Genomic DNA, 13503 nt, shown 5'->3' with positions numbered 1-13503 from the left:
ATGTGCCATGGCTCAAAAAAGGTTGAAAAACACTGATCTAATGTAAGATCAATGTACAAGCAGCAGTTGCAACTTGAGAGGCTCTCGCTTTTTATTATTTTATTAAACAGCCTTAAGTTGGTCTGATTGTGCTAAATAAATAAAGTTTCAAAAAGTACCTTCCACAAGCATAATGTACTATAGCATTTATTGGACGCAATTATTATGCTTTCACTTAAAATACTGGTCAAAAAAGTGATAATGATGAAGATAAAACACTTTTTCACGTTTTTGTAATCAGACCATATTTTCAGTATATTATATTTAGGTAAAAATTCCACCTAATATACCAAAAATATGGTCCGATTACAAGAACATTTGAAAAGGTATATGAATAAGAAGACATAATGAACCTTTTTGAGCAAGATAATACAACACGTCAACATACACTGACATTTTTTTTTGTAGAAATTACCCCTTTGGCTCTGAAATATTATATATACATGGTAGAACCAGGTCTTTATGAGCTGGTGGATTTATTTAGGTTGTCGACTTAAGTGTACCGAGAAAACTACTTTTTTTAGGCACACCACAGTGAAAATGATGTGGATTGTGCTAGGTTTTCATATTATATTTTCCAGTTCGTATACAGCAGGGTGGCCATTACGTGGATCACCAGCCAGCGGTGGATGGTGGAGGGTGTGTCAGTCCATCAACAGCCAGGCATTAAAAAAATAGAGCTAAAAATGGTGGATCATCAATTTGGTCACTTGATTGACATTCACGGCACCCGAGTGTCTGGTGAGATGACGCTGGCTGCTGCCACATCGTTATTAGGAAAAAACGACCGACAGGAAGGCCAGAAACACTTTTTATTTCAACAGTCTCGCGCCGTACCTGCTGTCAAAACTCTAAAGACAGACTGCACACTTCCGGTCTTCACAATAAAAGTGCTGCTCCATCCTGCCTGTGCTAACAAAATAAGAGTCTCAGAAAGCACTAGGGAGTTTGCCGCCAATGTATTTCTTAGGGTTAGGGTTAACCTAACCCTAACCCCAAACCTAACCCTAACAAAATAAGAGTCTCAGAAAGCACTAGGGAGTTTGCCGCCAATGTATCTCTTGTAAAGTGTAAAAAAAGGAGAATGGAATAGGGATGGGCGATACCACACTTTTAGGATTCGATACGATACCGATACTTTTTCTTGCATTTTCATCGATACCGATACCAATAATTTCTTATTGGCAATTTTTTGTCAGTCAAAAATATTATTACTATTGTTATTATTTAAGACAAATCACAAGACAAATACAGACCATTTATACCACATTTATTATGGTCAATATATAATAAAATTAAAATTAAAATAAAAAACATAAATATGAAAAATAAATTTAATATTATGTATAATAATAACTATATATTATATATAATAATAATTAAATATTACGGCTTTCCAATTAACAGTCAAATCCGAATTGCAAGAAGCTGCAGTTATTTTTTAAAGTTTGTGATATAATTAGCAATTAATGAAATATGAAATAGGCTGCCCGGTGGCAGAGGGGTTAGTGCGTCTGCCTCACAATACGAAGGTCCTGAGTAGTCCTGAGTTCAATCCCGGCCTCGGGATCTTTCTGTGTGGAGTTTGCATGTTCTCCCCGTGACTGCGTGGGTTCCCTCCGGGTTCTCCGGCTTCCTCCCACCTCCAAAGACATGCACATGGGGATAGGTTGATTGGCAACACTAAATGGTCCCTAGTGTGTGAATGTGAGTGTGAATGTTGTCTGTCTATCTGTGTTTGCCCTGCGATGAGGTGGCGACTTGTCCAGGGTGTACCCCGCCTTCCGCCCGATTGTAGCTGAGATAGGCTCCAGCGCCCCCCGCGACTCCGAAGGGAATAAGCGGTAGAAAATGGATGGATGGATGGATGAAATAGGCTAATGTTTTCGAAATGTAAGAAATCATGTTACGGATTAAAACCAAAATCACATTCAATCATATATTCAAGATTTTCTTGGAAAAAAATAAAACTGTAATGCAAAGATGAAGAATCTCCAAATTGTATCTCTTTCTTATCTTGTTTGAAATACTCAAGCAATTTTCAACTAACAGTAAATTCCCGTGTGGAAATTATTTGAATTTAGGATAATCATTTAAACAAAAATATTCAGTAAACATTACTAAAAAAAAAAATAACAATGCCTGTTTTAAGTCAACAATTGGACAACACTGGATATGCCTGGCTGCATCGCTGTCGGCTGGCTGTGTGTGTGTTGCACGTTGACGACGCTCATTCGCTGTCTCCTGTCACGTGACTGGGCCAGCTCTATACTCTGCCAGGTACAGGGCTGTCCCAGCACATAGTAAGTTAAGTAAGCAATCAAAAACATCTGAAAGTGATGCTTGCACCCCCCACACGCCGTTTTTTGGTTTATATCGATACTTTTTTCAGAAAAGTGACGCCAAATGAGTAGCGTGTGAGTATCGATATATCGATACCACAGGATCGATACGCACATCCCTAGTATGGAAGGTGGACAAACTTTCATGTGGTATTGGACAGAAAGGAGGACTTTTTTTCTCTCCTCCATTTAAAAATGTGGAGGTTATCATCACTACTGTCTGATTCCAATCAATGCAAGTCATCAACTTATATTCTTGTCTTCATGAAAGAAACATGCTTGTATTATCATTAAACACCTTTCACTTGTTAACCTCTCTTTCATAAATAAATCAATATAAATGATATATAAAAAAGTGTGGCCACCCCTGATTTACCCAAACATCACTGGGTGTCACAGTTTGAAGCAGTCAGTTCATCCATTCATATTTGTACGTACATCCCTTATTTCATGAATCTGGTCTGCATAATGATCATAATACTGCCATATATGGTTACATACAGTACATTTGTATTATACTAGTGCAGGGGTCGGCAACCCGCGGCTCCGGAGCCGCATGCGGCTCTTTGAACACTCTGATGCGGCTCAGCTACATACTTGCCGACCCCCCCGATTTTTCCAGGAGGTTTATGGATATCAGTGTCTCTCATAGTTAACTCCCAGGGAAAATATAATCCTATTTACACTCTAATTACTAAATAAAGGGAGTGCCCTAATTGCACTGCAGTAATTGTCCTCTATAGCAGTTCCAAACAGCGTGCCAGCCCAGCCACAAGTTGTATGTTGCTTTTACTTGCACACATAGGAGACAGCAAAGCATACTTACTCATCAGCCACACAGCTTACACTGACGGTAGCCGTATCAAATAACTTTAACATTGTTACGTTACAAATATGCGCCACACTGTGAACCCACACCAAAAAAGAATGAAAAACACATTTTTGGAGAACATCCCACCGTAACACAACATAAACACAACACAACCAATACCCAGAATCCCATGCAGCCCTAACTCTTCCGGTCTACATTATACACCCCCGCTACCACCAAATCCCCCCACACATCAACCCCCCCCCTCTCCGTGCGTTGGTTGAGCGGAAGAGTTAGGGCTGCATGGGATTCTGGGTATTGGTACCGTCAGTGTAAAATGTGTGGCTGCTGAGGTAGTACGCCTTGCTGTCACTTACGTGAGCAAGCTGAAACTGCATTCTACATGTGGTCGAGCAGGTACACTTTTAGGGCAGGCTGTAGAGGGCGCCAAAAGCAGTGTCATCACGCCCTGATATTCGGGAGTCTCCCGGGAAAAATGAGAGGGTTGGCAAGTATGACGCTTTCAAGCGCCATTCATTCAAAACTCGCGGGCCGCACTAACATCAAATTTCCACATTAAAGTGCGTGTGTCGGAGACCCCTGGTTAACAAAGCATTTAAGCTTTGTATGCGGTGTTTTTCATTTTAAAATTTTTTTTGTGGCTCCCATTATTTTCTTTAATTTGTGAAACTTGCCAAAATGGCTCTTTGAGTGGTAAAGGTTGCCGACCCCTGTACTAGTGAGATGAAAGTGTTTTACCGCACCTAGTGAGTCCTCCATCTTCCAGGTTTTTAAAGTCCTTACTTGTCCACGTGGAGAACTTCTCCAGGATGTACGCTGCCAGACCGACTGGCGAATCATTCAATCCTCGACCTGGTGGGGACAAAGAGAAAATGTTAAAAAGACGGGCCGTGACAAAAGTAAAGAGAGATCGCCCGCTCTCGCTCCTCACCCGCAGTGTCGGGCTTGGTGGCCTGGATGTGCATGTAGCCGGACTCTGTGATGGCATTGACAAACAGTTTCTGCATGCAGGGGTACATGCGCTCAATGTCCGCGCTGGTGAACCCAAACAGATTGGGGAAGTGGCGGCCCAGCAGGATTGATAGAAACATGGTGAAGCCCAGCTTGGCAGCCGGGGCAAAGTTCACATGGAGGCCTTTGACTGTCCTGGAGAAAATAAGGCCATGGATAAAAGTTTTACGTCATAAATCACCAAAATCTAGGGGTGGGCAGATCCATCTACAGTGGTGGTCAAAAGTGTACATACACGTGTAAAGGTCATCATGTCATGGCGGTCTTGACTTTACAATCATTTCTACAACTCTTATTTTTTGGTGATGTAGTGATTGGAGCACATACTTGTTGGTCACAAAAAACATTCATGAAGTTTGCTTCTTTTATGAATTGATTATGGGTCTACTGAAAATGTGACCAATCAAAAGTATACATACAGCAATGTTAATATTTGCTTACATGTCCCTTGGCAAGTTTCACTGCAATAAGGCGCTTTTGGTAGCCATCCATAAGCTTCTGCTTGACCACTTGACCACAAAATTGGTTCAGTTTAGTTAAATGTGTTGCTTTTCTGACATGGACTAGTTTCTTCAGCATTGTCCACATGTTTAAGTCAGGACTTTGGGAAGGCCATTCTAAAACCTTCATTCTAGCCTGATTTAGCCATTCCTTTACCACTTTTGAGGTGTGTTTGGGGTCATAGTCCTGTTGGAACACCCAACTGCGCCCAAGACCCAACCTCCGGGCTGATGATTTTAGCTTGTCCTGAACAATTTGGAGCTAATCCTCCTTTTTCATTGTCCCATTGGCAGCAAAACAGGCCCAGAGCATAATACTACCACCACCATGCTTGACGGTAGGAGTGGTGTTCCTGGGATTACAGGTCTCACCTTTTCTCCTCCAAACATATTGCTGGGTATTGTGGCCAAACAGCTCCATTTTTGTTTCATCTGACCACAGAACTTTCCTCCAGAAGGTCTTATCTTTGTCCATGTCATGTCAGATGAAACAACAATTGAATAAATTCATAAAAGAAGCAAACTTCATGAATGTTTTTTGTGAGCAACAAGTATGTGCTCCAATCACTACATCACAAAAAAATAAGAGTTGTAGAAATGATTGGAAACTTGTTCTTTACAAGTGCATGTACACTTTGAACCACGACTGCAAATAGCGATACCAAGGTTAACATCGGATTAATGTTTATATATACACAGTACAGGCCAAAAGTTTGGACACACCTTCTCCTCATTCAATGCAATGACTATTTACATTGTAGATTGTCACATCAAAACTATGAATGAACACATGTGGAGTTATGTACTTAACAAAAAAAAGGTGAAATAACTGAAAACATGTTTTATATTCTAGTTTCTTCAAAATAGCCACCCTTTGCTCTGATTACTTTTTTGCACATTCTTGGCATTCTCTCGATAAACTTCAACTTCATTGATACCTAGGGATGATACTCGAAACCGGTTTTCCCGGTTGTTTGATAAGAAAAGAACCGAGTCCTCGGACTCGAATCCCTTTTTGAGAACCGGTACCCGTTATCGAGACCACCACAAAAAGAGTTTATTCTTTATTCGAATCCCGTCCCGACCAGAAATGCTCCGTGGGACATCACAAGAAATGACGTCACGTAGCTCAGTCATTAGGCGCAGATAGGGAAAGCAGGAAAACAATGGACGGGAAAAAGCGCTCCAAGGTGTAATAAAGTTCAAAACAAAAGCTATAATCCATCGAATAACTTTACTGAGAGATTTTAGCAGGGTAAAACACATGACCAACACTTTTACCACCAACCGGAAACATAGCAACCAGGCTAGCAACGCACCTCCTTTACGGCAGCTGTCGCAACGTTCTTAAAACAACCGCAGCACATACATATATATACAACATATCTCCCTTTTTTAACTTTTGTTTTTCTTTCCTTGTAAACAAAACAAAATCACACTGTAGATGTGTTGTCTGTCTAATTATAAATAATGCAGACGAGGCGTGTTGGCTGAGTTCTTGACGTTTACTTTCACAGCGTGGCAACATGCAACACTTTTCGGGGCTACCGCGCATGCTCGTCACTCCCATTGCATGCTGGGTAGTGTAGTTGTTATATTCTCTAGCTCATAACATTTTTCCCCCTATAAAGAAATAATGTTAACTCAATAAAGTGTATTTCTTTTTTTAGCTTTAACTTTTCATTTTTTAGCATTGTAACCACATCTGCAAAGAACTTTTCTCTTCATAGAATTTTCTTTCAATAAAGAAATAAAGTGCAAAAATGTCAAAGCATCATAACAAACAGTTATGTTCCAATAGCAGCAGAAGTGCACTTTTTGGAGAGCTGTATTATTTTCAGTTTTGTGCCCAAGGGACTGATTTTATTTAACACTATATTATTATTTATACACATATAGTGATCACAGAGACAGGTTGTTTTTGTGTTACTGTATATATTTGTTTCTCTGAAAAATCCCACTTAATATACTTTGGGTAACAACAGTCAATATTCATTTATTTTATTTTATTTTTTTAGGTGGGTAACAGTCAATATTTATTTATTTCTTAGCTTTTATTTTTTTATTATATAATAAAAGTGAGCTTTTGTTAAACCAAATATTGTGTGTTTTTTTCCATATACAACAACCTATCTGGACTCGATAAGAGAATCGATAAGGAATCGGTTCGATAAGAGGATTCGATAATAGGCTCGAACTCGATAATTCCTTATCAAACATCATCCCTATTGATACCTGCAAAGCCCACAATGCACTGCATTTTTTTCTATTGCGCTGCGTCATCCTTCGAGCCCTACAAAGCGTGTTTAATAACGATTGAGGTTTTGTACTTGGAGTCATTTTCAATATTCAGTTTCTGCCTGACTTGTTTTTTTCGCGGTTTGCTAGCGCACAGTGCTACGGACTGCAGCTAGCAACACGAATGTCGGAGTTGAGAAGTTTTATAATGCGTGAAAAATGATTTGTGTAGCTTGTATGATTCAGACACTGCACAAGGAAAGTACATTTAAATAGTCTATCATCCAGTAATGCCACTTTTCCACTGCATTGGGACAGGGTTCTACTCATTTTCCACACATTTCTTTTGCTACAAGCAGGTAGTACAATAAGGCAAATGGAGTTGATAGTAGGAAACTTAATGGCTGAAGTGGCTGGCATATAAACGCCATGGTCTGTTGGAAGTCTTACTTGGGCTGCAGCTGAGCCATGTTGGTGGTGACAAGCCAGCCCCAATCTCCTCCATGAGCATAGAACTGCTTGAAGCCCAGACGCCTCATCAGTTTGTGGAAGATGCGAGCAGCACACACCGAATCGAAACCTGTTTGCATGGAGAACATTTCAGAATAGTGGGAGGTCACAAAGTCACTGACTGTACGTTTAATGTAGCGGTATAACGGTACACCATCACCATGGTTCGGATCGAGCTTCAGTTGTTAGGTCACAGGTTTGGAAAGGGAACACAATGCAACACAAACTTCCACCTCTAGTCTCCAGGCCAGGGTCTCCTAAAGATCCCAAAATCTCATTTTAAAACCCGTGGAGACCTGGGGCCGTACTTATCAAGCTTCTTAGAATTACTCCTAAGAAGTCTGCTAAGAGTTGACTTAAGAGTAAATAAATTCTTCGCTGAAAGCTGCACTTAAAAGTTAGTTACCAAGCGTCTTACTCACACTTTCAGCGAAGTGTAGGACTGAATCTTAAGTGTCACACTCAGAGCTGAATTACGACATTACTATGTACCGTAAACGCAATTTTAGGTGACGTCATTTCTGTGTCCATAGAAATGACCAATCACGGAATGGAATCCGTTGTTTAAGAATAAAGAAATATCTTGGAAATATTTAAGTGGACAATGGGAGTGTATATTTTGACAATAAACTACAAAATAATACAAAACAAACTAGTCCCCGCCGGCACTCACGCTACCGCTCCCTCTCTTCTATCGCCCACACACTCACTGACGTCACTCACCTCACACATACGCTACTGTCATAACATTTTCTTTCCAATTCATTAATTAGGCAACTAATTTGAAACTGGTGTGGGTGGCTCTATATATACTAGCCCACTGCAGACACATGCAGAAATCAACAAGGAATCGAAAAGTATTAAATCTGTGACAAAAATAATATCCGCTCTGTCTAAACGATACCGTTTGATCAGCTGCTCGTCATCAAAAAAACAACAAAAAAAACCCAACATTGTTCCGTTCCCTGAACGTTCGCGCACGTCTCTCTCGCCTCAGTGCCATCCCCTGCTGGCAACTCCTAACCACTTAAGACACCTCTGAAGGTCTCTTAAATATCGTGGAGAGTAGGAGTGATTCTTAGACTTAAGAACGTTGATAAAAAGCTTTTATTCTTAAGTTTGAGAGTAGGACTAAATTTCGCAGATTCTCAGGACTTAAGTGTAAAATGGCACTCTAAGAAGCTTGATAAGTACGGCCCCTGGCATTCCAGGCTGTAGCCCCCAGACTCTGGAACAACTTGCACCAGTCCCTCTGTGATTACTTTTAAGAAACATTTGAAGACTTCTCTTTTTAGTAAAGCTTTTAGTTAATGCACCTTTTAACCATCATTTTTAATCACCTTTGTATAATGTATTCTAAATGTAAAAGACTTCCTTGTGGTCTACATAACATGTAATGGTGGTTCTTTGCTCAAAATGTTGCATAGATGATGTTTTACACATCATCTTCAAGTCACTTTCTGACAGTCTCTTCAGGATGCGCCGTTTTGTGGGCGCTCTCATTTACGTGCCTCCACTTCGACAGTGTTTTCTCCTTATTGTAGCGGTGTAGCGTGCAAGGACGGGAGTGGAAGAAGTGTCAAAAGATGGCGCTAACTGTTTGAATGACATTCACACTTTACTTCAATCAATAACGGAGCAGCATCTCCTCATCCGTGGCTCACTAGTGAAACAACAACGCCTGAAATGTGTCCCGTGAAAAAACGGTACTCTCTAATAACTAAAGTTCCTTGGGTGGATAATGTCAACTCACTACACCGGTATGTTTTAGTGCTTTCATGGTGAGTTTACTGACAGATATAAGTAAGAACTTTACACTACTTTATATTACAAATGGCAACAGTGGAGGATGAATGTCACTAGGGATGTCCGATAATGGCTTTTTGCCGATATTGTCCAACTCTTTAATTACAGATACCGATATCAACCGATATATACAGTCGTGGAATTAACACATTATTATGCCTAATTTGGACAACCAGGTATGGTGAAGATAAGGTACTTTTTAAAAAAATGAATCAAATAAAATAAGATAAATAAATTAAAAACATTTTCTTGAATAAAAAAGAAAGTAAAACAATATAAAAACAGCTACTTAGAAACTAGTAATTAATGAAAATTTGTAAAATTAACTGTTAAAGGTTAGTATTATTAGTGGACCAGCAGCACGCACAATCATGTGTGCTTACGGACTGTATCCCTTGCAGACTGTATTGATATATATTGATTATATAATGTAGGGACCAGAATATTAATAACAGAAAGAAACAACCCTTTTGTGTGAATGAGTGTAAATGGGGTGGGTTGGTGCACTGATTGTAAGTGTATCTTTTGTTTTTTATGTGGATTTAATTAAAAAAAAATTTTTTTAAAAAAGCCGATACTGATAATAAAAAAAACGATACCGATAATTTCCGATATTACATTTTAACGCATTTAAATCTCTAAATGTCACATAACAAGAAAATAGAGAAAAAGAAGAAGCTTGTCGACTTTGAGACACTTGTGATTTAGGGCTATATAAATAAACATTGATTGATTGATTGATTGACTACGGTATCGGCACGGACTACAAAGGCGGATGCGCTCAAATTTTCAGGACTTATGCAGATCCCGAATACACATCAGCAGGTACCAGAAGGTAAGAAAAGTTGCTTTTGCATAATATTGTGAAACAAAACGCCAGATAATGTCTGCTAATGGGTGCCATTTTGCAGTCCTTATACACACACACCATAATAATACTTGTATGTTTAATTCGCCGACAATCCATCAAACGGTGCGGCTTCATAGCTTACCAAAGTCGTACTAAAACATTTTGACAGATTTTTGAGCGCCGTGTGTAATGTTCTATATTCTCAATGGAACATTTAGAGTTTTGGTCTTGTTTACTGGCCTCATCTTGCAGTCTACACGTATCTTTTATGTGTGACTGCCATCTACTGGTCACACCTATCATTACACCATGTACCAGATAAAATAGCTTCGATTTCAGTAAGCACAACCAGAATTATGCCGTACATTAGGCGCACCGGGTTATAAGGCGCACTGTCGATTTTTGAGAAAACTAAAGGATTTTAATTGCGCCTTATAGTCCACAAAATATGGTACGTACAATTGTTTGAGCAAAACAAAGTCAATAGTACGCAATAACGAAACAAAGTCAAAAGTTACTCATTTAAATAATGTTTGCCCTCAAAGTCTTTCTGTGACTAAGTACAACAAAAAATATTTTGAGGAATAAAAAATCGATTGAATCACTCTAGTATTGATCATACACTGATAGAACCCTTTGTGTCAACACCACTGATTTATAGATCGACAATGCTGACACAGCAACAGTTTTTATACACTTGTTTCTCAATGTGTATTAATCTACTATTTAATTTCCTGGTAACGTCTGCTTACTTTCTGCTGTAACACGCTTCCACCTAAACCGGGGGTCGGCAACCCGCGGCTCTAGAGCCGCATGCGGCTCTTTAGCGCCGCCCTAGTGGCTCTCTGGAGATTTTTCAAAAATGTATGAAGAATGGAAAAAGATGAGGGGAAAAAAAATCTATTTTTTTGTTTTAGTATTTTTTCTGTAGGAGGACAAACATGACACAAACCTCCCTAATTGTTATAAAGCACACTGTTTATATTAAACATGCTTCACTGATTCGAGTATTTGGCGAGCGCCGTTTTGTCCTACTTATTTTGGCGGTCCTTGAACTCACCGTATAGTTTGTTTACATGTATTGATTGATATAACTGGTATAACTTTCTCCGACTTTCTAGGACGTGTTTTATGCCACTTTTTCTGTCTCATTTTGTCCACCACACTTTTAACGTTGTGCATGAGTGCACAAAGGTGAGTTTTGTTGATGTTATTGACTTGTGTGGAGTGCTAATCAGACATATTTGGTCACTGCATGACTGCAAGCTAATCGATGCTAACATGCTATTTAGGCTAGCAATGTGTACATATTGCATCATTATGCCTCATTTGTAGCTATATTTGAGCTCATTTAGTTTCCTTTAAGTCATCTTAATTACATTTATATCTCATGACACATGTAATATGGCTTTTAATTTTTTGCGGCTCCAGACAGATTTGTTTTTGTATTTTTGGTCCAATATGGCTCTTTCAACATTTTGGGTTGCCGACCCCTGACCTAAACTTAAGCACTTATTTTGTCTGTTTCTGGATAGCGTAGCAGCTGCTTAGCTATTAGCATGCCTGCTCCACCTTGGTCTTGGTGTGCAACATGTTTAACTTTGTCCTATTACTTGATAATAACACTTATTCTTGATAGTTCATATACTAAGAAATGCATTTTTTATTTGTCTTATTTGAGGTAATTGTTATTAACTTATGGAAGCGGCAGTACACTGTATGGAGATACATAATTAGCTGTTACTGTAGCTTGTCAGACTAAAAATAAATACGATATTAGCCAGAGAGGTTCGCCGTTTGGGATTGCCATTGAAATGCAATAATTGGTAAAGGCAATCCCATACTTTTTCAAGAAAGTTGGCTGATACTGATTGGTGGCTGATCAATTGGCACCTTCCTACTGATGGGACACACAATTTCATAAATGTTTAGGACCTGGGAAGCTGCACTGTGTTTGTTTACAGAGCAAAGTGAGGCATACTTCCTGTTCTTATTTCAACATGTACCTTGCAGGAAATCAGTATGTTCCTTACTTATGAGTACCTGTACACCCCTAATTGAACGTCATATTTCAACTGTATCTTTTATATTTGCCAGACAAACCTTTCTTATGCGGTGCTTCCGAGAAGCCATAGCCAGGTATGGAGGGGCACACCACCTCAAACACGAGCGCCTGGGGGTCTGATGGCTCCGTCAGCAGCGGGATGGTCCCGTAGAACTCGTAGAAAGATCCGGGCCAGCCATGCACCATAATCAAAGGGATGGCAGTGGTTCCCTCTGGCACTCGCTTGGGCTTCACATGCACATAGTGCACATCGATGCCTGGATGGGATTGGAAGAATTGCCAAACAAGCCACTCTGAAAGCTTCTTGTGTCAGCAGCCGGGACAAACCTTCAATGTTGGTCTTGAAGTGTGGGTACTGGTTGAGTTTGTCCACTTGTCTCCGCCAGTCAAAGTGGTTTCTCCAGTAGGAGACCACCTCCTCCAGGTACTTGGAGTTGAAGCCATAATGGAACTGGCTGTCCTCCAACGAGGGCACTGGACGTGTCTGATCTATTCTCCTGTGCAAGTCCTGACATAAAATGACAAACTTTTAGTTTTTCAACTTTCTCGTTAGCTCGACACCTTGATATTTAAATGATGCTAAAGTCATACAAGTCAGAACCTGACAAATATTCGTTGTACAACACAGAGGTCAAAGCACCGCCACACATCTAGCAAGATGTGATCTAATGTCGTGAGACTTCAACTCAGTCAGCATCTATTTACAACAGTTTTGTTCAAAGTTCCCCGTTTACAGTTTATGTCCATGCCCCTTGGACTGGCTGACTGACGTCAACATACCGTATTTTCTGGACCATAGGGCGCACCAGATTATAAGGCCCACTGCCGATGAGCAGGTCTATTCAGGTCTTTTTTCATACAAAAGTATATATATATATATATATATATATATATATATATATATATATATATATATATATATATATATATACACATACATACATATATATATACATACATGTATATATATATACATGTACATACATACATGTATATATATATACACGTATATATACACATACATATATATATATATATACATATATATATACACATACATATATATATATACATATATACATACATACATACATATATACATACATACATATATACATACATACATATATACATATATATATATATACATACATACATATATATACATACATATATACATACATATATATATATATACATACATATATATACATATATATATATATACATACATATATATATATATATATACATATATATACATATATATATATATACATACATATATATATATATATATATATATATAC

At 38.9% G+C, this 13503-nt stretch overlaps 1 protein-coding gene across 1 annotated transcript in view; it reads right to left on the bottom strand.

Moving 5' to 3' along the window:
- Window positions 1-13503, bottom strand: part of ephx1 (epoxide hydrolase 1, microsomal (xenobiotic)) — a 31523-nt gene that overhangs the window by 3188 nt on the left and 14832 nt on the right. The window contains exons 3-7 of the mRNA XM_062043284.1: window positions 12521-12701; window positions 12232-12450; window positions 7413-7542; window positions 4145-4359; window positions 3957-4065 (exon numbers count right to left, since the gene is read on the bottom strand). Of these exons, the coding sequence (XP_061899268.1) occupies window positions 3957-4065; window positions 4145-4359; window positions 7413-7542; window positions 12232-12450; window positions 12521-12701 (854 nt within the window). The remainder of the gene's footprint in view (window positions 1-3956; window positions 4066-4144; window positions 4360-7412; window positions 7543-12231; window positions 12451-12520; window positions 12702-13503) is intronic.

The sequence above is a fragment of the Entelurus aequoreus genome, linkage group LG03 (genome assembly GCF_033978785.1).
Source record: "Entelurus aequoreus isolate RoL-2023_Sb linkage group LG03, RoL_Eaeq_v1.1, whole genome shotgun sequence".
NCBI classification, from domain to species: Eukaryota; Metazoa; Chordata; class Actinopteri; order Syngnathiformes; family Syngnathidae; genus Entelurus; species Entelurus aequoreus.
Note: the sequence above shows the minus strand (reverse complement) of the source record. Positions and strands in the feature narration are given on the sequence as shown.